This window comes from Theropithecus gelada, chromosome 9 (assembly GCF_003255815.1).
Source record: "Theropithecus gelada isolate Dixy chromosome 9, Tgel_1.0, whole genome shotgun sequence".
In the NCBI taxonomy this organism is placed as follows: Eukaryota; Metazoa; Chordata; class Mammalia; order Primates; family Cercopithecidae; genus Theropithecus; species Theropithecus gelada.
Window position 1 is genome coordinate 44,718,069 of NC_037677.1, and position 26,573 is coordinate 44,744,641.

Here is a 26,573-nt window from a genome sequence, read left to right on the forward strand (position 1 = left end):
GCTTTCCACATAGCTTAGTGTCCACAGGAATCTGGATCAACTTTAGAATGGTTTGAACGCCCGTCTTTTTACGAGGTAAATCAAAAATATAATTGGATTGTACTATTCTTCCGATTCAGTACAAAGTAAGACCTGATAGAGCCAAGGTATGGACAAAGAAGTCTGTGGAGGATTTTCAAATGGTCCTAAGCTTGTGAATGAGTGAGCAGGCAGCAGAGCTAAGAAAACTATCTGGAAGGCCTTTGCCAATGTAGTCCAAAACAGCTGAAAGGCCAAGTCTTATCCGGGTCACTGACTCTGTCTCCCATGAGGGCTGAGTATATTCCTTTGTTCCTGTGTTCATGCAGCAAAGGTTTTACCAGGATGATCAGTTAAATTATATGGGAAGCTAAAAAGTACCAGCAGCTCACACAGCTGTAAAATCAGCACAATGTTACCTGTAGCAGAAGTGCAAGAAAAGCACTTTCTAGCCTCAAATCTCTGGCACAACCCAGTTTTGGCAAAGACGAAGCAAGTCAAGGGTGGCAGGTTGAATTTCTTCTTCATTTTGCAATGAGAGTTGGATATTTAGCAATATACAATGACCAAAGCAGGAGTTGCCTCCTCCAAGGGTGGCCTACACATCTAACAGGTCCCTTCTGCTTTCCACCAACTGGGAGAGTAAATTGAGACTGGCAGGTTGAGGTGGGAGGTTACCAAGGACACCAAATGACCCTGCCACTTCTCTAGCTGCTCTTAGTACAGCCATGTCAAGATGCCATTTTACATGTGTCACCTTCCCTTGACAAATGAAATTCAGAGAGGTTATGCTGCTCCAGACCCAAGGCTGTTGCCCAGCCAGAGCAGGTCACAGGTCCACTTTCAGAACCAGTGCTCCTCTTCAGACATCCTTCCTCAGTCTGCCAAGCACTGCCCCAGGCTCCAGGACTGAGTCAACAGTCTGCAGTCAGAGTCCAAGTTCCCATTTCAGACATTTGGTGCCCCACAGAACCTTGTATGGATCCCTGGTCTTCTCTGAGCCTGAATTTACTAATTTGTAAAATGAGGCCTAGGACATCATGCGGTGGGACGTGAGGCTTGTTTGCTCATGCATGCAAATTGGTTTCCAAACTCCGGTCTGGGTCTGGAAGCCTCATAGGAATGTTTGCATTCCTGGGCTGTAGGAGTCCGTCTGACCCCAGTTCTAGTCCTCACTTCTTGTCCTTGGCATCACAGCCAAGGACCTTTGTTGTCAACTCACTATCAGGTCCTCAGGCCCTTCCACCAACCCAAATGATAGATGGGGCTGCTTTCTCCAGCCTGGCTGCCTTGATGGTCAGTTCAGTCGCTGCAGGGCCTGGTCCACAGATGAGTCTCCCAGATGGAAGATCCCATAGGGCCCAGAGACCTCTGGAAGTGCCTGGGGTTCAGAGATGTCACAGAGCCTTTGCACCCACTGGCCTGGGGTTCCTGAAGGGGATGGTCCGTTTGGGGAATGCCCTGGGGCTCACACTAGTGGGCTGCACACTCTTTCCATGCCACCCACACCTCCTCATTCCTTTAGAGGGAAGGAGATGAGGGCCCTGTCTCCTCCTCTTCCTCCAGGGACCCACTCCCAACCAGGGTCCACCTGCTAGCTGCTGCTACCCCTTACTGGAACTCTACAAAGACCTCTCCTGATAGACACACACAGAATAGACCTAACATGCACTTTTCTTGCTTGGAGATGGGATAGGCTCAGACCCTAAGTTTAGAACAGTGCCAAAGAGACCAGGCATTGGCTCAGAGTGACGGGGCTCGGTGGCCATGTGACCTGGGTCTCCTTCATGTGGCTGCTTCTGCTTCCTTATCTATAGTAACAATAGTAGTGGTCACTGACATTCGTGAATCGGGTGCTGGGGCAATGCCTTAATGGGAATGGTTTCACTTGGTCTTTCTAAACACCCCACGAGGGGTGGGCCCATTTCCCTATTGTACAGGTGCAGGAAACTGAGGCACATGGAGATTATGAAACTGTCCCAGGGCCTGACCATGGCGGGGTTCAGTAGTATCGGGAAAATCACTTTAGCCCAGGTCTGGCTGAGGGCACCGTAAATAGGCACTTCTGTTAACAGTTTCCACATATTATGGGCTGATCTGTGTGGACCCTCTCAGTTTTCCAAGGGTCAACACCTCGGACCCCGCCCTCCATTTCAGGGCAGCAGAAGGGGCTTCTCCCCACTCAGCGTCTCCTTGGCTCCCAAGGGTCCTGTGGAGTGAGCGCTGGAGGCCCAGGGCCAGCGGGTGAGTCTCAGGCCAGAGGTTCCCTAGACGCGCCCCCACCCCCTGGCTCCCAGATCCCGCCTTCCCTTAGGAATAACTGCATCTTTGGGCAGGGGACCGCCGGTTGCCTGGCAGCAGTGTGTTCTCCGAGCCACCAGCGATCACCTTGCAGAACCTCAGTTTTCTCATCTGGGAAATGGGGCTGGTGAAAGGAGACGCCACAGATACTGGAGCTAAACGATCGCGCGGCTGCTCCCGCGCCCGGTGCGGGCCTCGGGACCCAGCAGCCCCGGCCCGGCGTGGCAGGCGGCCCAAGGGGCGGGCCGGGGGCGGGCGCGGGCGCGGGCGCCGGGCGGGCTGGCGGCGACCGGGCGATCGTTTAGCTCCNCCAGCCGCTCCTGACTTGTCTTCGGAGTAACTCTCCAAAGAGAGTGAAAGGGAAGTTGCTGCTCCGAGGAACCTGCCAAGAGTTATGTGTCCTGACTGCTGTGGAAAAAAGGAAAGCGAACGACCAACTTCGGCTGCGCTCCTGCTGCATCTCCCCTCGGGGCCTGCCGCTGGGAAGATCGCGGCTGCTGCGAGAGTGCCCAGCCCCAGGCGAGGTCGGGACCGGGACCGCGCTCCCGGGAGGCGTCCTCTGAACCTTGGGGAGGCGCCGCCGCGCCCGCCAGACCGCGGCGAGCCCACCGGAGCGCGCCGACTACAGTGACAGCGCAGCCCCCCGCCCACGCCCGGAGGGGCCTCCCCAACAGGCCTGGAGCCCCGGCCTCCCCGGCGCGGCCACCCGGCCCCCACCCTCCCCGCGCCCGCCTGGCCCCGCTGCGCTTACCCGGGGAGGGCGCCGGGCGGGCTGGCGGCGGCCGGGCCAGGCGGCGGCGCTCTCCCGCGTCACAGCGCCGGGCGGCGGCGGGGAGATGCGGCTGCTGGCACTGGCGGCGGCCGCGCTGCTGGCGCGGGCTCCGGCCCCGGGTAAGCGCAGCGGGGCCAGGCGGGCGCGGGGAGGGTGGGGGCCGGGTGGCCGCGCCGGGGAGGCCGGGGCTCCAGGCCTGTTGGGGAGGCCCCTCCGGGCGTGGGCGGGGGGCTGCGCTGTCACTGTAGTCGGCGCGCTCCGGTGGGCTCGCCGCGGTCTGGCGGGCGCGGCGGCGCCTCCCCAAGGTTCAGAGGACGCCTCCCGGGAGCGCGGTCCCGGTCCCGACCTCGCCTGGGGCTGGGCACTCTCGCAGCAGCCGCGATCTTCCCAGCGGCAGGCCCCGAGGGGAGATGCAGCAGGAGCGCAGCCGAAGTTGGTCGTTCGCTTTCCTTTTTTCCACAGCAGTCAGGACACATAACTCTTGGCAGGTTCCTCGGAGCAGCAACTTCCCTTTCACTCTCTTTGGAGAGTTACTCCGAAGACAAGTCAGGAGCGGCTGGATCTGCCTTGGCCAGGAGGTGGGGAACGGGGACTTGCTCATGGGCCTTTTGAAGTGACCAGGCCTGATGAGAGGGGCATCCACGGCTGGATGCAGCGACGCCTCTCCCACCAGCACCTTTCTTTGAGGACAACTTCTTGGTCCACACTAGTGGCTTTCTTTCGGGTTTTACTGCTGCCACTTGTAAGTGGCTTAAGAATTTTCCCTCTTTTTTCCCCAGAGCCCTGTCCGGCTGCCTCAGGACAGTAGGGGCCGTACTGGCTGGAATAATAGTAATAATACAGGTATCAATGGTCACTTTTCCTGGGTGCCTATCTGGGCCTATCTCATTTAATCACAACAGCACTTCCAAGTAATCATGACTACAACACGTTTATATATCCAAGTATTAAAACAAAAACAAAAACAAAACCATGAACTTGATTAATCTCACCAGTAACCTCTGAAAAAGATGCTATTATTATCCCCATTTTATAGATGAGGAAACTGAGGCTCAGGCCCATGAACGGACTTGCCTTAAGTCACTAGGCTTGTAAGTGGTGGAGCTGGGATTTGAACCCAGGAAGCCTGGCTCTGGGCTCTGTTGATAAGCACTAAACTGTGTTGCCATTGTTTTGAAAATTAGGAAACTGATTCTCAGAAGTAAGTTTCCAAGAGTGATCTGGGTACCAAGTGGTAGAGCTGGCATTTGAGCCAGCATTAATCCATAGATCCCAGTCTGAGGAGAAGGCACTTGGATAACAGTGGGAAGAAATCCATCCACTGTCCCCCAGCTGTAAAGTGCAGCCAGGCTCCCAGTAAACCTGAAATCCTTGCTGCGGGAAATGTACTTTTTTCCGGTTGTCACTGTCTTGGCTGGAAAAATGAGAAGTTTGCCTTGGATCGTGGGCAGGGCCAGTTCTCGTGGTCTCTGTGGAGTAGCCAGCAGCCAGTGGTCCTTCCTCTCCCAGGCTCCATGACCACCTTCCTAATTGCAGGAGCTGTCAGAGTGGATGTCCCGGAGCTTGGCTTCTGCTGGGGATCAGGGGCATTCTCATGTTTCCAGGGATCCTTGGGAGCCTTGAGAGCTGGAATTCAGGATCCTTTAGAGTCTGCCCTGGCTGTGTCCAGGGTCAGCCCTGAGGAATGAAAAGAGCTCCTGCTTGTGGGACACTCACTGTGTGCCACCCACTCTTCTAAGTGCTTCATTCATGACTCCTCACCACGATCCTGCTGGGAGGGGCTGGCAGACCCATTTTATGCATAAATACAGCTTCTTAACTGCTGCACTTTTCTAACTCTCTATTTTGGGACTGAGCAGGACCCTAGTGGCCACCTGGCCCCATGTCTCATTTTACAGGAAAGTAAACTGACAGACAATACATTTACTATAGCAAATCTGTAGGCTTGAGTGCTGGCTGAGCTGTCTTTGAAGCAAGATGGCCTAGGTTCGAATTCCAGCTCTGCCACTTACCATGTGAGCTTGAACAAGGGCTTAGCCTCTCTGTATGTCAGTCCTCTTGTCTATAAAATGGGAATAAACAGAGTATCAGGATAAATTGAGAAAATACATATAAAGGGCATCGAGTTTGTACCCGGCAGGTATTAGCCTCTATCATTGGGCAAGGTGATATTTTTATCCTGGATGGAGCTATTTTCAGGTGATAGGCTAATGTGAGTGAATAAGTCTTCATGGGCTAGGTCTGGTATCACCTCTGCTTAATGCTCAGTAAATACTGGCTCCTGGTGCCAAAGACTGTTAAGTAATACAATTGTATTTCTTTCAGAGATTTAGCTGTATGAATTCAGACCATCCTTTTAATAAGAAAGCTCACTGTTGCTGATCAGTACTGACAGTTTGCATTCCTTATAAACTTAGAGGCTCTGGTCTCCCTGGAGTGAGTGGGTGCAGTTTCTTCAGGCAGAGAGGAAGTGGGAGGCACAGAGCCACCAACACATCCCTCACCTGCTCAGAACCGAGGGACTGTGCCCACCTCTGCATCCCAGATGAGGCTGGTGCCTTGTTGTGTTAGCTGTCCTTGCTCCCCTGCACCTGGAAGTGGCCATCTCCCACTTCACAATGAGCAGGTTGTCCTATTCAGCTACAAGGGTGTCCTAGGCTGTTTTCAAAATTATGTTAGTCCTTTTCATGACATTATTCAAATATAAACAAGGGAGTTAGACACCTTAACTTTTATTCACAGGAATTTGAGATTCATCTACAAACATAACCAGCTACATCGCTTGTGGGATCCAGTGTCAAATGAAAATGTGAGGCTCCTTGTTAAAATGTATTAAAATTTCAAGATAGTAACAGCAGAGATTAAACCATACTGGGGGAGTGAGGCCTTCCAAGCATGGGGTACTGTGTGCCTGCAGGTCATGGGCCCACGAAGCCCACTGTACTAGCAGGACAGTGTGCACGTCACTTTCTATTGCTCCCACCTCCCCAGTCTCAAGGCATGCAAACTCTATCTGTATTTTAAACGTGCTTTTGCATTGGCGCCTATGCTTACTGTGAAAGGCATTATTTTCCCATTTTTCAGATGAGGAAACTGAAACTCCAGGAGGCTCACACCTAACAGAATCAGGTTTCCAGCCTGGCTCTGTCAGATGCCAGCCTCTGGCTCTCTACCCAGCCCTTGGCTCTCTACCGAGCCCCACCAAGCTGCTGCTTCTGTGTCTCATTGTTTCAGCTACCTGAGAAGGCCTGGGACCATGAACATCCCAGTGCTCAGTGCATGTGGTGCCCAGGACTACCAAGTCCCAGAGCATGTGCTTGTTGGAGACATGGGATTCGCTGCAGCAGGAATCCTGTCCCTCTGTTTGTAACAGTCTCTTCCCTATCAGTTTTGTTATATTCCTCCTTTAAAAAGTGGCCTTGGGGAACCTGATTGGGGTAGGGAATACCTTCTGAGGACCATGTGTTGGCAAGGGTGTCTGTCAGGCCACAGTCGGGTACAGTTCACCAGGATGAACTGACCTTTCCATTTCTAGCCTGTACGGGGTCCCTCCTGCCTCATGACCTTTGCAGAGGTGGGGCTCCCTCCTTGGAAGATCGCTCCTTGTTGCTGCCTTGAACTTTATTTTATTAGTTTCAACTGAGTCTTCAGCTCAAGCTCACATCCCCAGAGTCCCTTCCCCTGACTCCGAAGTCTAGATCAGGATTTTGCCATGATTTTCTTAAACCCTGCACTTTTCTCTGTGGCACGTGACACTGTAGTTATATTCTCCCATGTCTTTTCCCCAATGAGTGACTGCCTTACCCACTGGACTCTCCACTGCACAAGGTCAGGAATGTTGTCTTCTTCTTTACAACATGCCTGCTGCATGAGGCTTAAGCTGGAGGAAGCAGGAACTGTAAGTAGAGAGGTACAATGGGGAGGGGGACGATGGGTCTACCTCCCACCTCAATTCTCCACAACACAGGGTCACAAAACAAGAAGTTAATTTCTTCTTTGGGCCAGAGTGACTTTGGCAATCTTTCCTAGGCCAGGAGAGGGAGGATCTGCCCTGCCTGGCTGCTCCTTCATCTACCTGGTGGAGAAGGGGGCGAGTGACACCATCGGATCGTGCCCCTCTGACATGCCAGACATGCATGGACTGTCATTGAGACTGAGATCCAGAGGGAAGAGCCTGGGCTCCTGGGGGCCCTGCACCCTTTCTTCTGCCTCTGGACACTGGTGCACCTACTTCCCCTCATCCTGTCCTCTGATTGCCATTGGTGTTCCCTCTGCTGAGCCCTATGGTCCTGATGACTGTAGGGGGAGATAACGGACTACCTCTCTCTTAGTATTGAAATGAACACCAAACTGGCTCACATTTGCCAGCCCCTGGGTGCCCTAACTGCATTCACTCTCCTCCCTCCTGCCTTGCCCCATCTCACAGTTGCCTGGATACATGTGCCACCGTTGCTGGGTTTAAGGCAGCCACGTCCAGGGCTGGGGAGGAGAAGAATGTTACTTAAGGCACCCAGCTTTGCTGAGAAGGCTTATCACAGGCACAGGGACCCCACAACCTGAACAGCTTGTGTCCTCCAGAAAAGCTTTCAGACTTGGCGGGGGCCTGTGGCCGTCAGAGTTCTAACCACACCACCCACCTCCTGGCGCTGAAGGTGGCAGGTAGAGTGCTGGAATGAAGCTTGCTGTGAACAGGGCTGGATTAGTGTGCTTAGACTGTCATAACAAAGTACCATAGGCTGGGGTACTTACACAACAGAAATGTCACATTTTGGAGTCTGGAAATCTGATCAAGGTGCTGGCAGGGTTGGTTTCTCCTGAGGCCTCTCTCCTTGGCTTGCGGATGCCACCTTCTCCCTGTGTCTTCACATGGTCTTCCCTCTGTGTGTCTGTGTTCTCATCTCCTCTTCTTATAAAGACCATTGATACTAGATTAGAGCCCAGCTTAATGAGTTTATTTTAATTTCATTACTCCTTTAAAGAGCCTATCTGCAAATACAGTGCCATTCTTAGGTCCTGGGGCTAAGGCTTCAACATATGAATTTTGGGAGGACACAATTCACCCATAACAAAGGTCTTTGCACTTTGGTGGAAGAAACAGATGCTTGTGCCATTTGTAAGAGAATATGGGGCAAAATGAAGGCAGGGAGGTGCACCAATAGAAAAAGAGGGTTCATCCTGGGAGGCTAGAGCATAGTCCTTTCCCTTTCCTGAGAGCCCCTGACCCTGTCCTGAGCCGCAGAAGTGGAAGGTTTACTAGCTTGCCTCCAGGATGGAATCTGGTCTCCCATGGGGACTGGAGCACTTGGCACATCCTTCTGGTTTCAGTCACTATAAATAATTCCTCTTCCATGTAGCGTTAATAGGAGGATCCTGGGGCGTGGAGTCCTGGCTGCACTCTCATCCCACCCATCTTGTTTCAATTTCCTGCCTTCCTCAGCTCTCCTGGCCTCTACTGGGAAGCTCTTGAGGGCGGGGTGGGGCTGGACTTCAGTTCTGGAAGCCAGCTGCTGCATCATTGCTGGTCTCTTTGCCTGCCCAACCCCTGGCAGCTGTTGGAGCTGGGTCAGCCAGTGTCCCCCAGCTGCTGCATTCCTCACCAGGGAGCTCCTGCCGTGGAAGCTGTGTGGACTTCACACAGGGTTTCAGCAGTGAGGAAGAAATGTCTTCTGACTAATTTAACATGGCCCATGGGCCAGCTGCCTGCCAGGTGGGCGAGATGCAGGGGGACTGGTCGGACCAATTCCTCTTCATTTGCCTTGCAGGAGGGGCTTCTGATGACAGCGGGATTGCTACCAGAGTGGGTCCCTCCTTTGGCTACACATTAATCTGCAGCCCTAAGTATCTCCCAGGCTGGCTTTGTCCTGCATCCCTGTAGACATAGAAGACCTCATAGCCATCCAGCGGAGAGTCCAACTGAGCCTTAACCCTTTTTTTTTCTAAGCTCACTTCCATATATATCAAAGACTTTGGCGTTTTAATCCCTGGGGACCTGTGAATGGAACCTTGCATGACAAAAGGGACTTTATGGGTGTGATGAAGTCAAGGCTCAAGGAATTACCCTTGAATATACTGTGGGCTAGTGCTTGTCTTCTGAGAGATGAGAAAGAAAATTAAGGAAAAATGATCCTCAAATCATCTGTCTTGAGGTGTTCAGTTATTAAATCAATAGTTGAAACTATATAGGAGGACGACCTGTTGCCTGGATTTTTACGATGAAGAATAGTTTGTATCTACCATCGCTCCCCCAGCCCACTGCAGGGCCGCCTGCTTGCTGTCCCACAGCCTCCTTGTCAAATGTTCAGATCTTGCTTGATTTGTTTCTCCTCTTTCCTTCTTGCTTCCCTGCAGCACTGCCCAGGGGTCAAAGCTTTTGGTGACTGTGATATCTGGGGCCCAAGCCCTCTTCTGTTACCAGATGGTGGCATTTGGGGACTGAAAGCTGTGCTTTGGGATGACGGTGGGATCACCTGCTTGTGTAGAAGGGTAGAGGCGAATGGCTTCCTGGAGTGATACATGGGGCAGTACAGGGGTGGGGACATGGAGCTTGGTGAGAAGACAGCCCTGACTGGGCAGAAAGAGGTTCCAGGCATCCTGTGCAAAGCGTCTGTTCTTGGGCCCTGCCTGCCAGAGTGTTGTGCCATGAGCACCGGGCAGCCTGGTCACACTGGGTAGTCCAGGGTGTACCATGAATCATGGCTCCTGGGAGAAGATTTCAGCACTCAGCCTCTCTGAGGTCTGCTGGTCTGGGTGGTGGAGTGGGCGCTGGGGTGGCTTCATCACAGGTCAGCTCAGGGGCAGAACAGCGGCTGGGAGTGGGCAGCCCTCAGACTGGTTTTAACTGAGGAACCAAAGGACAGGAGGTTGTGGATGGGGCCTGGAATTCCAAAGTGTCTTTTGGAGTGTTGGGAGAATCTCTCATCCCTCCTCTTCCTGGGATTCAATCGTTCTTTATTCTTGCTCTTCAACTCTGAGAAGATGGATCCTTCAAATTGGAAATCAAGCAACCCCTGTTGTCCCAGCTCATACCCGACCTTACTACTCATCTGCCCTGGGTACAGCTGAAATAGCGGAGGCGGGGAAAAGAGCCCAGCTTCCTGGTGGACAGGCCACCAGAGAGGAAGCCCTACCCTGCCCTGCTCCAGGGCGGCTCCCCACCCACAGCACGGCTGACATCAGGCCAGGGACAAAACTGATAAAAGCAGGCCTTGGGGAGGAGCAGGGGTCAGGTGGTGAGGTGTGGGAAGTGCTGGGGGGTCAGATGTGGGCTAGACATTTTTAAGAAATTCCAAAAATCTAAATCTTTTATGTGAAATTTGAATTTTAAATGTTAGCAACTAATTACAAAATTTTGAAAAATACTTCTGGGTCAGGAAGTCATTGTTTAGCATCCCACATGGACAGGGTGGTCCCATAGATGAGACAGTGGGGGCCCACAAAGGCTCACCCCCAGAACAGCCCCTCCGCTAGAGAGGTGAGGGGTCGCCTGCTTCTCTGGCTAGGCAGAGCACCAGGATGTCCAGTGTGTGGAGGCATTTCCCGGCTCCTCGACTGTGGACTGCCCACAGAGGGACTTGGGGGCCTCCTCATCCTCTCTTTTCCCCTTTTTCTCTGCAGAGGTCTGTGCGGCCCTCAATGTCACTGTGTCTCCGGGGCCCGTGGTTGACTACCTGGAGGGACAGAATGCCACTCTCCTCTGCCACGTCTCCCAGAAGAGGCGGAAGGACAGCTTGCTGGCCGTGCGCTGGTTCTTTGCACACTCCTCCAACTCCCAGGAGGCCTTGATGGTGAAGATGACCAAGCTCCGGATGGTGCAGTACTATGGGAATTTCAGCCGCAGCGCCAAACGGCAGAGGCTACGCCTGCTGGAGGAGCAGCGGGGGACGCTTTACAGGCTCTCTGTCTTGACACTGCAGCCCTCTGATCAAGGGCATTACGTCTGCAAAGTCCAGGAAATCAGCAGGCACAGGAACAAGTGGACGGCCTGGTCCAACGGCTCCTCAGCCACAGAAATGAGAGGTGAGGGTCTTGGTCTTCCTGGGTAGAGACGATGGCAGGACAGGCCAGTGAGCCCCCCTTGCAGCCACCACCCAGGGGCTCCCGGGTTGGCTCTGTTGCACTAGAACATATCTTGTGGGCCTTTGTTGGTCACAGACATGAATCATGCCATGGGATGAGGGTAGATCTTTACCTGGACACTGGCTAATGCGCTGTGTAGACACAGAAGTGAGAACAGAAAGGACCAAGTGCCTGCCCCAACATGGCCCAGCCCCCACTCTGGGCAAAGCCTCTTATGTATCTGAAGTTGGACTGCTGTGTGCTGTCAAAGGTAAACAAAGCTGGACCTTGGTTAAAGGGGTCAGGACAGATTTTATTCAGCAGTAGCTACTGCAGTAGAGAAGAGAGCCTGGCCTGAACTGGACTCAACTCTGATTTGGGCAGACGTGACTACTTGTTTTAAAAGGAGAATGAGTGAGTGGGGGGTAAGTGGGGACTCAGTAGAGTCAACGAGGTGTGAAAATTGCGAAAAGCAGTAGGGAGGGTTTTGGCTCATATGGAGCCATCTGGGTTTGCTAATGTGCTTATCGAAGTTCGGCTTCAACCTTCTCACAGAGATGGGGAGATGGGGGTTTTGTTTTCAGGTATTGGCTGGAACAAGCAGTAAATGCTTTCGGCAGCCTTGAGTTTTCTCAGGCAGGCACTTTCAGGAGGTCATTGTAGGCAAAGGCATGTGGCCTTGAGCCATTAGAAACTATGTTAGTGTTTATTGGAGTCTTTAGGCCAAGATTGAGGCTTAGTCGAGAAGGGGCACCGAGGAGCCTGGCTGGAATTTGGCTAAGGAGGGCATCTTTGCCAGTGCTCAGCCTCCCACCCAGGTCTGTGCAGGCTTGATGGCTTTGGCTGAGGGGTGCCAGGCACCCATGGAGGAGGCACGCGTTGGGAGGTCTTGCTGTGAGTCGTCAGGCCTGGGAGCAGGGCAGGCTGGTTGCCCAGTGGAACTGATCCAAGCTTAGGCAACAGCTAGCCAAGAAATTCATGAGGAAGTGGGCAGAGGACCAGGGGTAGCCCTCCCTTCCTGAAGGCAGATAGGAGGGATGGGCAGCATTTCTGCAGTGTCTCAGCTACCAAGTGCCATATTTTGGGGTTGTCATTTTTTTATCACCAGTGTTTCTATTCAGGAAGACACCTCTCACAGTTTTAGTAAGATTTTCTATTGTGCACTAAATTATGCCTTTGATTGATTTGAAATTGAATTTAGTTTGGCACAAGATCAAGAGGATCACAAAGTACAGCTGATCGTCTCAAATACGAAAAAGCATCTAATTTTATTGTACACATATAACAAAATATTCAAGGTCTTAAGTGATGTTGTTTTGATAAGCCTTTTTAAAGGACAAAACTTAGTTGTGAAAAGTATTTTTAATGTCCTATATGAATAAGGGACATAGAGTAAAATAATTTATATACAGAGTCTTTACAGTAGTTCAGTTTTACTTGTCTTTGGAGTTTGCTTATTGTAATGTTTATAGGTACAGACTGATGTATTAAATAGAATGTGCAATTTTTTTCCTTGAGCAAGTTAATTCAAGAAAACCAGTGACTATTGGCTTATTATTTTCACATAGAAAACAAGGCATCAGATCATCAAGGGCTGGGCCAAGAACCCACTACAAATACCACTTGGCTCTGAAACACAAGATCTTATATATATATATAAGATATATATATACGATGTATACGATATATATGATATGATATATATACACACATATGATATATATATGGTGTGTGTGTGTGAATTGTGTTGTTTTTGGTCTTTGTGTCACAGTGTATTCTGGAGTCATAGATGAAATCTCTTGGCAGTGATGACATTCTGCCACATAAAACATATAAAAAGTTTGCTACCTTCAAGTAAGCAGAGTTATCTCGCTAGTTGGTTAATGTGAATCTCATTTCAGTAAGTGAAGCTGGGTTCAGTCTAGAACATTTGTTTGTTCCAAAAGCATGAGGTAGTTTTTAAGACTTCACTGGAAATAAGAATCTCTTTTCCCCCTTCTTCTCTTGCTCCCCACTTTCCTGCCCTGGTCCTCCGGTTTCTCTTTTTTCCCCTCCTCAGCTCCCCTTCTCTTCACTTCCCACCTCTTTTCTTCTTCCTCTTTCCTCTCTCTCTGTCTGTCACTCTTTCTCTCTCTGTCTCTCCCTCTCTGTCTCTCTCTCTCTTTGTCTCCCTCTCCCTCTGTGTCTCTTTGTCTTTCTCTGTCTCTTGTTTCTGCCTGTCTTTCTCTCTCTCTCCCTCTCTGTGTCTCTCTCTGTCTCTCCCTCTCTGTCTGTGTCTCTCTCTTTCTCCTTCTGTCTCTCTCTTTGTCTTTCAGTCTCTCTCTGTCTTTCCATCTCTCTCTGTCTCTCTCTCCCTCTGTGTCTCTCTGTCTCGGTCTCTCCCTCTCTTTCTGTCTCCCTCTGTCTCTCTGTGTCTGTCTCTCTCCCTCTGTATCTCTCTGTCTCCCTCTGTCTCTCTGTGTCTCTGTCTCCCTCTGTGTCTCTCTGCCTCTCTCCCTCTGTGTCTCTCTGTCACTGTTTCTCTGTCTTTCCTTCTCTTCTCTGTGTCTCTCTCTGTCTTTGTATCTCTGTCTCTCTCTCTCTGTCTCTTTCTCTCTGTGTGTGTGTCTCTGTCCCTGTCTCTCTCTCTCTCTGTGTCTCTCTTACTGTATCTCTCTAGCTCTCTGTGTCTCTCCACTTCTCTCGCCCGCTCCCGTCTGACCTCTCACCCAGAAGTGGTTCTACCCTCTCAACAGAGCTCAGCCTCCCTTGCCATGTCTGCTCTGTCTCAACCCCTGGGCAGGGCCATGATTTGCTGATGGAAAGATTCAAAACCTTAGGAAGCAATGACCATATCTTCTAGAGCATTCTATTTAGGCTTCCAGGGGACTGTTTCAAGGCAGTTAAGGAAAGGCAACCCCAAGCAATGGCCTGAAACCAGGCAGGCTGTTTGGTTTGGAGCGTGTCCGCCCCAGGCTGGGGCTGTTCAGAGCCTTGGCTGCCTGTTCTTCCTGGGCAGGGCCAGGAGAGGCCCACGGCTCTAGCCTCCCAGAGCACTTTTCCCGGGGCCCTGGGCCTTGCTCCTCTGCAAGAGCCTTATTTTCCTAAATCTCCACCTCATGTTCATTGTTGTTGTTGTTGTTGTTGTTGTTTTTGAGACAGTCTCCTTGCTCTGTCACCCAGGCTGGAGTGCAGTGGTGTGATCTTGGTTCACTGCAACCTTTGCCTCCTGGATTCAAGCAATTCTCCTGTCTCAGCCTCCCAAGTAGCTGGGATTATAGGCATGCGCCACCACACCCAGCTCATTTTTGTATTTTTAGTAGAGGTGGGGTTTCTCCATGTTGGCCAGGCTGGTCTTGAACTTGTGACCTCTAGTGATCCACCCACCTCGGCCTCCCAAAGTGCTGAGATTACAGGTGTGAGCCACCTTAAATGGAAAACAAAAATACAGAACAACAAGGATGAGAGGTTCTGTGGGTTAGAATATCAAACAGGAACTCTCGGGGGGTTTGAGTGCCCCTGACCCCAGGCCCGGGGTCTCTCTTGTCTAATCTGCTCATGTCACCTCCCCCCTTTCAACAGGAGTCTCCAGCCATCCAGTGGAGAAGGGAGCTTTTTCTTGGGATTTCCTTTCTAATACTACCCCACTCTTTGCCCTTCACCACAGACTTCATCGTGATCTCCTTCCTGCAGAGTTCTTGATGTGAGATAAAATTGCTTGTCTTTCACTGGAAACTCCCAGAAAGAAAGGCTGGTGCCCGGTCTCTCCTCATTTCTGTCGTGAGCACCTCACCCAGCACATGGAGGGTGATTCATGATGAAATATTTAAAGTATGACTCCCAGTGCAGAGAAGAGCCATGGGAATGTTGGCTCTTATTATCTGTCCTGATTTCCATATGTTGGTTGTTTTCTATTGCAAAAGTAATATAGTGTAATATAGTTCAATTATAGAAAACATGGAAAAATACTGAAAGGGTTTAAACAAGAAAATAAAAATGCCTTACCATATCTCTACTCAACTTAACATTTCAGTGCAAATCTTTCCTGTCATTTTATGCAAACAAAAATTTAAAACCTAATTTCAGTCTTACTGTAAAGAGTGTTCTGTGACTGGCTTTTCTGATATTACTAAATAGTGTGCACATTTTCCCTTGTTAAATATGCTTCCAAAACATAATGTTAATGGTGGAATAATGTTCCATCATGCAGATGGACCGCAATTTAGCTTCCTACTTATTGTTACTGGACATTTAAAACTGCTATAAATCTTTGTCAATAAATCTCCATGAATATCCCTGACCTTAGCATAAAGTCCTGGAAATAAGATTGCTGGGTCCAAAGATCTACCCAATTTAAAGATGGACACAATTTCAAGAAGTGAATTGACCTCTAAGATAGTTTATAAATTTATATTCCCACCAGCACTGAAAACGCCTTTTCCCCATAGATTGGTCTACATAAGAGTATTGGTTAATTTTATGTGTTGACTTGACTAGGCTGAACGATGCCCAGATAGCAGATAAAACATTATTTCTGGGTGTGTTGGTTCTATTTCTCTGGGATCCCAGACTAATACAATCATATATACTTTTTGAGGATGATGATGATAACAATGAATGCCTGCAACAGTGCCTGGCACACAATTGCTCCTCAATAATACTTGATGAATGCATAAAATGTTCTTTGTCAAGTGTCATTAGCACGTGTTGCTGTGGATGACTTTGAAGTAGGCATGACTTGGTAGATGTAGTCACCCTCTCTGGGATGCCTCACTTCTCTTTCCCTTGACCTATTCCAATCATACATATTTTTTGGGGTCCCACATCCATCTTTCCTCTTCCGTCAATGCCTTCTTTGGGCATGCCAGCCCATGGAGTGCTCTCCGACTGGCAGCATCTTGTAGCTTCTGTTTTTAGCACTGTAGACACAACATTATGTGGTCATGCCACTTTTTCAGGCTGCTGCAGCACAAGGATGATGTCAAAAATATTATACATAAAAGAGTTGGCCAGGCACAGTGGCTCATGCCTGTAATCCCAGCACTTTGGGAGGCTGAGGTGGGTGGAGCACTAAGTCAAGAGTTCAAGACCAGCCTGGCCAACATGGTGAAACCCCATCTCTACAAAAATATAAAAATTAGCCAGGTGCAGTGGAATGTGCCTCTAATCCCAGCTACTGGGGAGGCTGAGAAGAAAGAATCGCTTAAACCCAGGAGGCGGAGGTTGCAGTGAGCTGAGATCGTGCCATTGCACTCCAGCCTGGGTGACAGAGCGAGATTCCATCTCACAAAAAAAAAAAAAAAAAAAAGGTCAAACAACACAAAAACTAAAATGTGCAAATATCTTTCTCCCACCCACAACCTAATATCCCCAGTTCCACTCCCATCCCCAGAGATAATCATTGTCAATAATTTGGTTTAAATCTTTCAAATCTCTCTCCTATTGACACTCATACACACACACACACAAACACACACACATGCAAACACACATGTATTTTAACAATAGTCCATGTATTGCTTTTTAAGTTGTTATGATATTACATGTATTCTTTTGTAACTGGTATTGTATAGTGAGACAATACCAAACTGCACCCAATCATTCCCACAGTGATAGACACTTAGGAATCTTCCAGTGTTTCACCAACATAAACAGTGCTTCAGTGAAATCCTTGTACATCTTTCCAAGTATATCTGTTAGTTAGATTCCTGGAAAGGGAATTGCTGGGCCTAAGGCTAAGCATATTTAACATTTTTGTAGACGATGCCAAAATGCTATTGCTGAAAAGACTTTACAAATTTATACTCTGACCATCACTGCATGATAATGTCTATTTCCCTGAAGCCTCTTTAACAATCAATATTATTAATCTTTTCCATTATTTATCACAATAATGGGAAAAACATTTCATTGTTTTAATTTAGATTATTATATTCAATACAATACAGTGCAATTTAATTTCTGTTTTTGTATCCAATTATTAGTGAGGTTGAGCATCTCTTCACATGGTTATTCATAGTTCATTTATTTATTCTGTGAATTGCCTGGCCATAACCTTAATAATTGGGTTGCTGTCTTTTTATATATGTGTATGTGTGTGTGTGTAGATCTGATCATTAATTTTTCAGCTGTAACATATGGTGCAAAATTTTCTTCCTGTTTGTTACTTTTCTTTCCACTTTGTTTACATTTTCTTTTACCATATAGATATTTCACATTTCTGGGTATTTATGTAGTCAAATTTGATACTTTTTCCTTTGTGGCATTGTTTTCTAGTGGAATTTTTTATTGAAGTGTAATCTACATTTCAATACATTATACATGGTACTTTGGTTCTGTATCGAATCTTGGAAAGGATTCCTTGCCCCAAGCTTATAAAAGTGTTTTCCATATTTTTCTTTAATATTTTTAGATGATTAAAAGAAAGGTTTACTCCTTTATCTCTTTGGAATCTGTTTTTTTATATAAGATATATAGTAGCTAATTTATTTTTTCTTTACAAAAGGCTAAAATGTTATCCCTACACTGTCTGTTGAAGAAGTATTTTTCTAGCTTGAAATGTCACATTTTTCATAAGCTAAATCCCTATATTTAAATGAAAACTTTGTACACTTCACCAATATAGCACTATTCTAATTATTATAGAATAGGGCAAATATCCTCGTTATTTTTTAAATTGTCTTAGCTATTCTTATATATTTCGTTTTTCTTTAAGATGATCTGGAAGATCAACTTACCCAGTTTTGTAAAAATTATGTTGGGGTTTGATTGAGATTTCATTGGCTTCTGAAGTTACTTTGTTATGGGCATATTCATCTTAGACATCTTTATGATTTTAAATGTTCCTATCCAGGAACTTGTTGTATTCCTTCCTGTAGTCAGGTTTTTTTTTTTTTTTTTTTTAAGTCTTTCAATACAATTTTTTTTCACATGACTCTTGAACATTTTATTATGTTTACTTCTAGGTATTTTATAATTGTAATTAGGATATACCATCTCCTGCTATGCGGACACATATATGTGAAGCTTTTAAATTGGTATTGCTGGTATATAGAAAGTTTGACTTTTGTTGAGTTATATTTGGCAACATAATGAGTTAACTTACTATTTCAGATGTGGTGTTTCTCAGTTGCATTTCAATGGTATCTGTGAATTAGTATCTCATTATTTTTCTAACCATATTGCATTGGCCAGTACTACCTGTACCCTTTTTGTATGACACTACTGTGAGTTTTAACCTACCATTTGGGTTTTTATCTTGACCACATCTTTCCATCTAGCCCATATAGCTACTCTTAGAGACTGTCAGTTGCCTTATTAAAAGCCAGCTTTGAGGCAACCATGGCTTTTTCATGATCCTTACTGGTTAACCTATCACAAAAACAATTGGGATTGCCCTAATAATATCTCTTAGGCTCCTTTCCCTTTCCCTCCTTTTCCTTTTCCTTTTCCTTCCTTCCTTTTTCTTTTTCTTTTTGATGGAGTCTGGCTCTGTCTCCCAGACTGGAGTGCAGTGGCACGATCTTGGCTCACTGCAACCTCTTCCTCCTGGGTTCAAGCGATTCTCCTGTCTCAGCCTCCCGAGTAGCTGTGATTACAGGCACCAGCCATCACACCCAGCTAATTTTTGTATTTTTAGTAGAGACGGGGTTTCGCCATGTTGGCCAGGCTGGTCTCGAACTCCTGACCCCAGATCATCCGCCTGCCTTGGCCTCCCAAAGTGTTGGGATTACAGGCATGAGCCACCACGCCTGGCCTTCTTTTTTAATTTCTTAAAACCCTCATTTAAAAATCCATCCCAGAAACCTGTCAGAGACAGATGAAAAGTCCACTAACCTATAGCTTTTAGAACTTATTTGTCTCTCTCTCTCTCTTTTTTTTTTTTTTTTAGCAAAACACTTGCATGCCTCTAGCCATGTGACTCCTTTTCTATTTTCCAGGTTTCTTGCTTTTCCTTAACTGGAGTTTTTTTTTCTAACCTGTGAATGATCATCACTTAAGAAAGGTGAGGGGGTTCTTCTCTGAGGAGGGAAGGGATGGGAATGTGGTGAGGGAGCCCACTGGCTGCAGAAGGTCATTACTGGGAACACTCACCTGTGGGGATGTTGAATAGAGTAAACCTGTGGATATTACTGGGGTGCTACAGCCATACTGTCATGAACACTGATTAAAATCTCTCAGTTTGGGGGTTGAAATTGTTTATCCATATTACAGTGGAGTCAAGTCTGTGATCACACCACCAGTCCATATCACTTGGACTGTGAGTTACTTCTTTGAGTGGGAAAGAAAGGGGTGTAGGCACAGAAGTGCTGGGGGATTGCCTACAACCTGGAGTCTGTGGCATTCATGCTGCACCCCTAAAATGGTTGCCCCTTATGAAGTCAGCCCGTGAGTCGCGTGCTTGCAAAATGCTTTATGAATATCATGCAAAATAAAAAATCAGAAGGAAAAAAACCAAGATCAATCCAAATAAGCAGCCGACCTTAATATCTGCAGTGGTCTCTGCTTTACTTTGCTGTATGTTTCATTTTACCCAAAATCTAGGTATGTCCTCGAGTATTCATGTATGGTGATAAAAAAAAAAAGGTACAAATTGTTTGAAAAAATATACACGAATAAATGAACTCCTGGAGGGACTTCTGAAAGTGTTTGGCTAAGACGTACATACTGTATTAATTTTGAGCAGGGCATAAGCTGCTTTTATGTTTTGTTGTGCAAATTGTTAAAATATGGTAGAGAATTGGGGATTTTGAAGCATTGGGAAGTATTAAATTGGGGTTTATCTGCAAACCAGGTATGTGGAAGATCTGAGGGTGGTGCTCCCGGGTGCACCAAGGGTTGTTGGTGTCGTCATGGGGCACAAAATGATACAACAGAAACGAAGAATGAAAGGGACAGAATCTCTGGAGAACAGTGGAGCCATGCCTGGCTTTTTCACAGAATCTCATGCCAGATGAACTTGTTGATGTCGTTTTTATTACCCAACGGTAAAAGGAAAGGCAAAGAAAAAGATGCAGTTTCTTCAATTGCCTGTGCCATGTGACGATTTCACTGGGTGAGAAATCCAGCTTAGAGAGAAAATGGATTCGAAAGTCCTAAGTGACACATGGCATCGGAAACCCCTGAAAAGGTTTCTAGTGGAAATCATGAGGGTCAATGTTAGGTTTGATTTCCTTTGATTGTTTTATCAATGACATTGAAAAAGAAGCCCACATCACCCTAATGAACTTTATAGAAAATGCAAAATTGGGAAATGTTCTTAACGTCAGCGAGAAATAACACGTAATAAAAATGATTCCAGAGCGGTAAGAAATATAGGCAGGAAATAACAAAATGAAATTCAATTTGAAAAATGGCACAGCAATACATGTGGGGAAAACAAATCTCAAGCATTGCTGGATAGGCACAGGCTGGGGGGCAGGGTGGCGGTGGGGCTGCAGGGAGGCTCTCTCTGTGAAAGGATTCGGAGTAGTAACAGCAGCAAATCAGCCGTGCATTTGCAACATGAGACTGCATCTCAACAGCTGGTGTTGTTTCCATCCACGTACAAATCGACCTGGAGCCCCTGAGAAGGAGGCAATTGTGTCGTAGGTACTACACTCGTGAGACCTTACACAGTCAGCTTTGGGAAGCTCATTTCCAGACAGACAGATTTAAGCTAGAGAAGAGAAGCAAATGTGATGAGGAAGTGAGCAACCCCCTTCAGAGACAGGATCCATTCTTATCGAGGAAGCTTTGCTTGGCTTAGTGAAGAAATACCATCAGAAAATAGTATTGATGATGTCCAGCAGCGCTAGGTGGATTCATTTATCCCTTCACTCAGTGTGCGTGTTATCAAACACCTACTGCGTGCCAGGCTGTTGGAATAATGGAGACCCAGAAACACATGGGTGGATCCATCTATAGGGGTGGCAGACACACAAACACATGGGGTTGTGCAGTGTGAGTGCAGGGGACAGGGCACTGTGGGAACACACTGGAGGGTCCCTGAAGAGCTGAGGGAGAGGGCAATGTTGGAGATGACCTTGGTGGTTTATGTGGCGGCGGCAAGGACATCCAGGGGGACAGGCACTGCAACTCATGCCAGGGCTTTGGGGACTCTGCATTAGGCCTGGAAGCTTACAAAGCATTCCAAGCCTCTTGAATGTTGGCTCCCTGGTGCATGAATCTGGGGGGAATCAGATTAGAGGAGAAGGAGGAAGTGGGGTCTTTTGTGGTTGCATGAGCTTGAAATGATGGAGGACTAACTCTGGCAGTAGAAATGGGGAGACATTGAGAGGTCAGATGTGAAGTCTTTACTGACTAACTGGATGTGAATGATGGAGCGAGCTTTGGGATGACACCGAGGGGTCTAACTCAGTAAATATGTGTAGCAGCCTTCACTCATTCATCACGAGCAGGCCAGATGCAGGTGTAGCTTCACTGCAGGTGAGATGTGATGAAGTGGAGTGCATAATAATGCCCTGCCCAGCCCCAAGGCTGGTGAGGAAGAACAAGGCCTGAGGGCTGTGTGCCCAGCACTGTGGGGGCATGTAAGGCTGAAGGAGGTGGCACAAGGAAAATGGGATGAGAATTGAGGGAGCATGAGCAGGGGGTTGGGGTGATTTCAACAGGAAGGTGCACTGCTCAGCCATGTCTCCCTCTCTCCAAGGTGTGGCTTATTTACATTGAGAGTGTCCAGGGCATACTGAATTGGAACTTGTTTCATACCTGGCAGGCATCATAGCCTAGTGTTGGGATTCCCAAATGCTCTTGTTTCTCTATGCCTTTAGGCCAGAGAACAAAACAAAAACAAGAACCCACGCAAACAAACAAAGACCAGTTAACAGTTTTGCTGAAGTAGTTGAGTCACAATTTTAGGTAAGTATTGAGATGCAGACAGCTTCTTCTTGTCCTCTTTAGGGTAAACTCCAAGGACGCTTTTGAAATGAAGTGATGATTTCATATTTTAGGGGGCCAAAATGTCTCATATAAGTGAAAAATAATATATAGCTGGTTATGGTAAATATCTTTTCAAATAATGATACTTCCTGAAGAAAAGCACTTTGCTTTGCCCTGTATTGCACAGGCTGTGTCTGCCCATGTCCGCCCTGCATGCTCAGTGCTACCGGGCCATGTGCTGAGTCTCAGGCCTGCCCTTGATAACTTCAGCTGCTGTCTTCCTGTTTCTGGCAGGTCTAGGGCCTGATTGCCCTTCTACTCACCCTTGACCCTTTGCCCCCAAGTCTAAGACGTTGCAGTTTGTTTTCTGTCCTTTTTTTTTTTTAACCTTCCTTTACTCCCCAAGCTTTGGGAGTCTCTCGACCTTTGTGTCTCCTCCATTGTGCTTGACATCCCATCACCTCTAGATGTTTCTCCCTTGGGGACAGATCTGGCTTGGTCCCTCTGGAAGCACAGATTCTGTAGACTTGCTTAGCAGGAGGAGGCCCCCGGTGGGCCTGGGGCAGGGCGAACCCTTAAGCTTGCTTCCTTCTTCAGGTGCTGCCTGGAGAGATTCCAAGATGAACCATAAGTGTCCAAGGGGCTCCTGGTGAAAGATGGGCCCCAGCTGTAGCCCCGAGTGCCACATGTCCTAAGGTTCCTGTGGAAAGCATTGAGACAGGTTTGCAGGGCCATAGCCTGAGTACACTTCATGGGCCTTCACCCCAGGGAGTGTGTGCTGCTGTTGTTCACAGGAGTGATGTAGTCATTCGTTTGAGGTTCCTGCTCTTAGAGAGGCCACAGCTTTGATCCCTAAGACCTCAAAAAACATGATCTTTAGCCGGGCGCTGTGGCTCATGCCTGTAATCCCAGCACTTTGGGAGGCTGAGGCAGGTGGATCATGAGGTCAGGAGTTCAAGACCAGTCTGGCTAACACGGTGAAACCCTGTCTCTACTAAAAATATAAATATTAGCCGGGCATGGTGGCAGGTGCCTGTAATCCCAGCTACTCAGGAGGCTGAGGCAGGAGAATCACTTGGACCTGGGAGGCGGAGGTTGCAGTGAGCTGAGATCATGCCATTGCACTCCAGCCTGGGCAACAAGAGCAAAACTCCGTCTCAACACACATACACACACACACACACACACACACACACACACACACACGGTCTTCAATGGCTTTTCAACCCAATCCTACAACCCAAAGATTCAGAAGCAGTCTAACATTCTGAGCCAAAATAAATCTTCCTGCTTTTAGATCGAGTGGTCTTTATCAGCAGTGAAAATGCTAATAATAAAAGCAGTTTGCAAGGGATATCTCCTGAAGTTTAATTGTAATTCACTCTAAACCCAAATAGTGTATTTTAACAAGCCAAATTGTTATTTCACTTAAGATTATGTAAGTAAGGTTTAAATATGGAGAGTGGACAAAGCAAATGGAAAAAACTCTGTCACCCTAAAAGTATCTGGGGGCAAAGATGAAATTATATTATGATTTCTCATCTGACTGTTTAACCCCAAAATGTGAGAGGAAATTTAATGATTAGATCTGAAGTTACTACCACAGGGAACTGGTACTTCAAGTTTTAGTGGAAGAAATTAACGAAATAATTCCTTTTTCTCTGGAGACACGGAACAGATAATTAGGAATGAGATTTACTAAACATTTAGGGCTTCTGCTTAATTAAGCAAGCACACATCATGGTGTTTAAAGTGTCAACAGGTCCAGACACTCAAAGGGATCAAATTGACAACTAGAGTGTAATTTAAACACCACTTTAAACAATTCTTCATCATACCTACCCTCATTCCAACTGCCATGGTCTTGGAAGAGTCTAGATTAAACATTTAATCTCACAAACATGCAGGAAGCCCCAGTTTATGAGCCTGTCATCACTGTGCCTTGCCCAAAGAGAGGTACACATGGAGATGTTTGATGCCTGCCCTCCTGGGGTCCCAGACTCAAAATGTAGGGGAGAAGCCATGGTATAGATATGGGTATAGATTTAATAAACATTATGGAGGTAGCAAGCAGGAAGAGTGTGAAAGGGCCAGATGAGGGGGTGAGGCTAACATAGGAGTAAGGGAGATGAGGACACATTGCTGGGCCATAGGAGAAGGTCACATGGAGGATGTGGGACTTCGCTTGGGGCACAGGAGAGCTTCAGCAGACAGCCATGGCTGTGCTGTTTCAGTAGAGAGGACAGCCTGCTCAAAAGTGTTGCAAGAGGCCAGAGAGGCATGCAAAAGTAACTCAATGAACTTAGATATATGTTTGCAGTTGGTGGGGGACAGGGGTTGGCAGCAACAAGAGGAATGGTTGGAAGGATGGACCCGGTCAGGGAACTTGGTACCAGGGACCCTGCCAGAGTCTTCTGAAGTGCACCCTCACATGTTACGTGGTGCATGTACACAGAAGGGGCCCAATGATGGCTTTTTAGATGGAGGAGTGAATGAGTGATCCAAACTCTGGTACCAATGAAAATGGCAACTAGGAATGGGAAGTAGTAGCAAGTGCATATATAGCCCTATCCTGGACTTGTGTGTGTAGAGGACCAGTGACCAAGCTCTAGGTTTCAGTATTTCCTAGCTTCTCACTGGGGACATAAAGATGGCCTTTGTGCTCTGTAGCTCCTTCACTTTCATGATGTGGACTTCTTTTCCAACTGCCTTCCCATGGGAAGTCTATTTCATTTTTTTTGTTTGCCCTTTTGCTTGGTTTGCTGGAATTTGTCTTGGACTGAATGCGTTAGGAAAGGGCGGCATCCACTAGACAAAGCTGGAGCTTCATTGTTTCTCATCAGCTGCTGCCTGTAGGTCACTCAGAGGTCCTACTGACATATATGGCTTTATTCGAGCCCCAGGGGAGACTGCCTTTGACCTAAATCTTGGAGAGGTAAGGGAGAAAGGAAGCAATAGGCCAGCGCCTGAGAGCAGGAACAGAGAAGGTCTCTGTGTCTCTCTGGGGCTGCAGTTGCACGCCCCCTGCCCCCCCACCCCCGAGAATGTTGCTCCAGTTATAAACAGTAAGGACACAGCTACATTCTAAGAGCTGTTTCCTTGGGAACCATCCCATCCATCGTTGAATAAGAAGGGAGTATGAACTGAATACACTGCATTTGAATTTGGGACAAAAGTGTTGGCTCATCTTTGTTTTACTTAAGAATCTTTTCTTCTGCATACTTCACATCACCATCCTCTTCCAGCCCCTTTACATTTTCCTGTCCTATCAACCTGTGTAAAATGCTGCCTGAGGGAACTGGGGTGGGGTGGTGCTTGCTCTCTCCTGGTGCAAATTAGCAAGGCCTACTTGCCAGGGATCAGGCTCCTAAACTTCTGCCACTTCCTTTCAACTTGAGGGAACTTAATAATCATCTTCTGTTTAAGAAGAATCACCTTCTGGTTAGGAATCATCTTCAGACTTTCTGCTTCCATCCTGTAGGAAACTAAACTCCCAGAGCCCATAAAATAAATCATGACAGACACAAAGCCTGCAGCTCCAAGGCCAGAACTTTATGGAGAAGTTAGCCTCTGCAGCCAGGTGTGCTGGTGCAGCCCCACTGCTTCTGAGGCTCCAGGGGAAGGACTGTTGCTGGACAGCGTAGGACCCCCTGACCCTGGCCCCTCTCCTAGCCTTCCGGAAAGTAACGATGTCATAGTCCTGGTAAGGTGGCCTTACCCCACTACATAACATTCTTTTCATTCATTCATTAAGAGTAACTATGACTTGAACTATGGGCCAAGGAGGATTCTAGAAAGTGAAGAAAACAGACACAGATAATGAACAAGGTAGAATAAGGCATGCTCTGGTGAACAGTGATGGATTTTAAAGCCACACATTCCATAGAGGAAGGGTATGAAACAGATCACCACTGGAGGAAAGCTTCAATTCAAATTGTCTCCAGTTTCCAAGACAGGCAGGTGACACCTTGGGAAGACACATCCATCCTTACACATGTTCTGTTCTTTTCAAAATCATTGTTTCTTGAAAGCTCTGTTCTGCACATCATTTTCCACATTGAGACATGCTATTTAAAGGTGCTCTTTCAGGGTTCTTTTGAAACGGGAAAAGTTCCCTTATCCCCTAGCAGTGCATGAGATGGGGTGTAGCTGGCTTCTTGGGCGCCCCACTGCTCAAACTCTTAGGGGAGCATACAGATGGGCAGGAGCTGTGGGGCTCCGACCCCACTGGCAGGGTCCGGGGCTGAATGTTTATAGCTCCTGAAGCCCCAGTAGGCATGTGTTATGGTGCGCTCTCTTACTTTGCCGACTATAGGTGGCTTGTAGCTCAATTAGACCCTCCACCTTGTGTCAAGGACAGAGGGCTTTCTGTATCCCAGGTTCTTGCCTTGGTGTACTGGAAGAATCAGATCACATGTGAGCTTGGAGAATAAGTGCAGTTTTATTGAGTGCAAGTAGCTCCCAGCTGATGGGGAGGTAGAAGGGAGACGGTTTTCCCCTGGAATTGGGCTGCTCTGTGACACCAGCTCTCTTCTGACTGCCTCGGCCAAACTCTGCCTGGTGCCTC

The 26,573-nt window shown here is 47.7% G+C and overlaps 1 protein-coding gene across 1 annotated transcript in view; it reads left to right on the forward strand.

Annotated features, from left to right (window-relative positions):
- The first annotated feature begins 3,114 nt into the window (after positions 1-3,114).
- Positions 3,115-26,573, forward strand: part of VSTM4 (V-set and transmembrane domain containing 4) — a 106,796-nt gene continuing 83,337 nt past the window's right edge. Inside the window, exons 1-2 of the mRNA XM_025397588.1 lie at positions 3,115-3,210; positions 10,706-11,107. Of these exons, the coding sequence (XP_025253373.1) occupies positions 3,156-3,210; positions 10,706-11,107 (457 nt within the window). The 5' untranslated portion in view covers positions 3,115-3,155. The remainder of the gene's footprint in view (positions 3,211-10,705; positions 11,108-26,573) is intronic.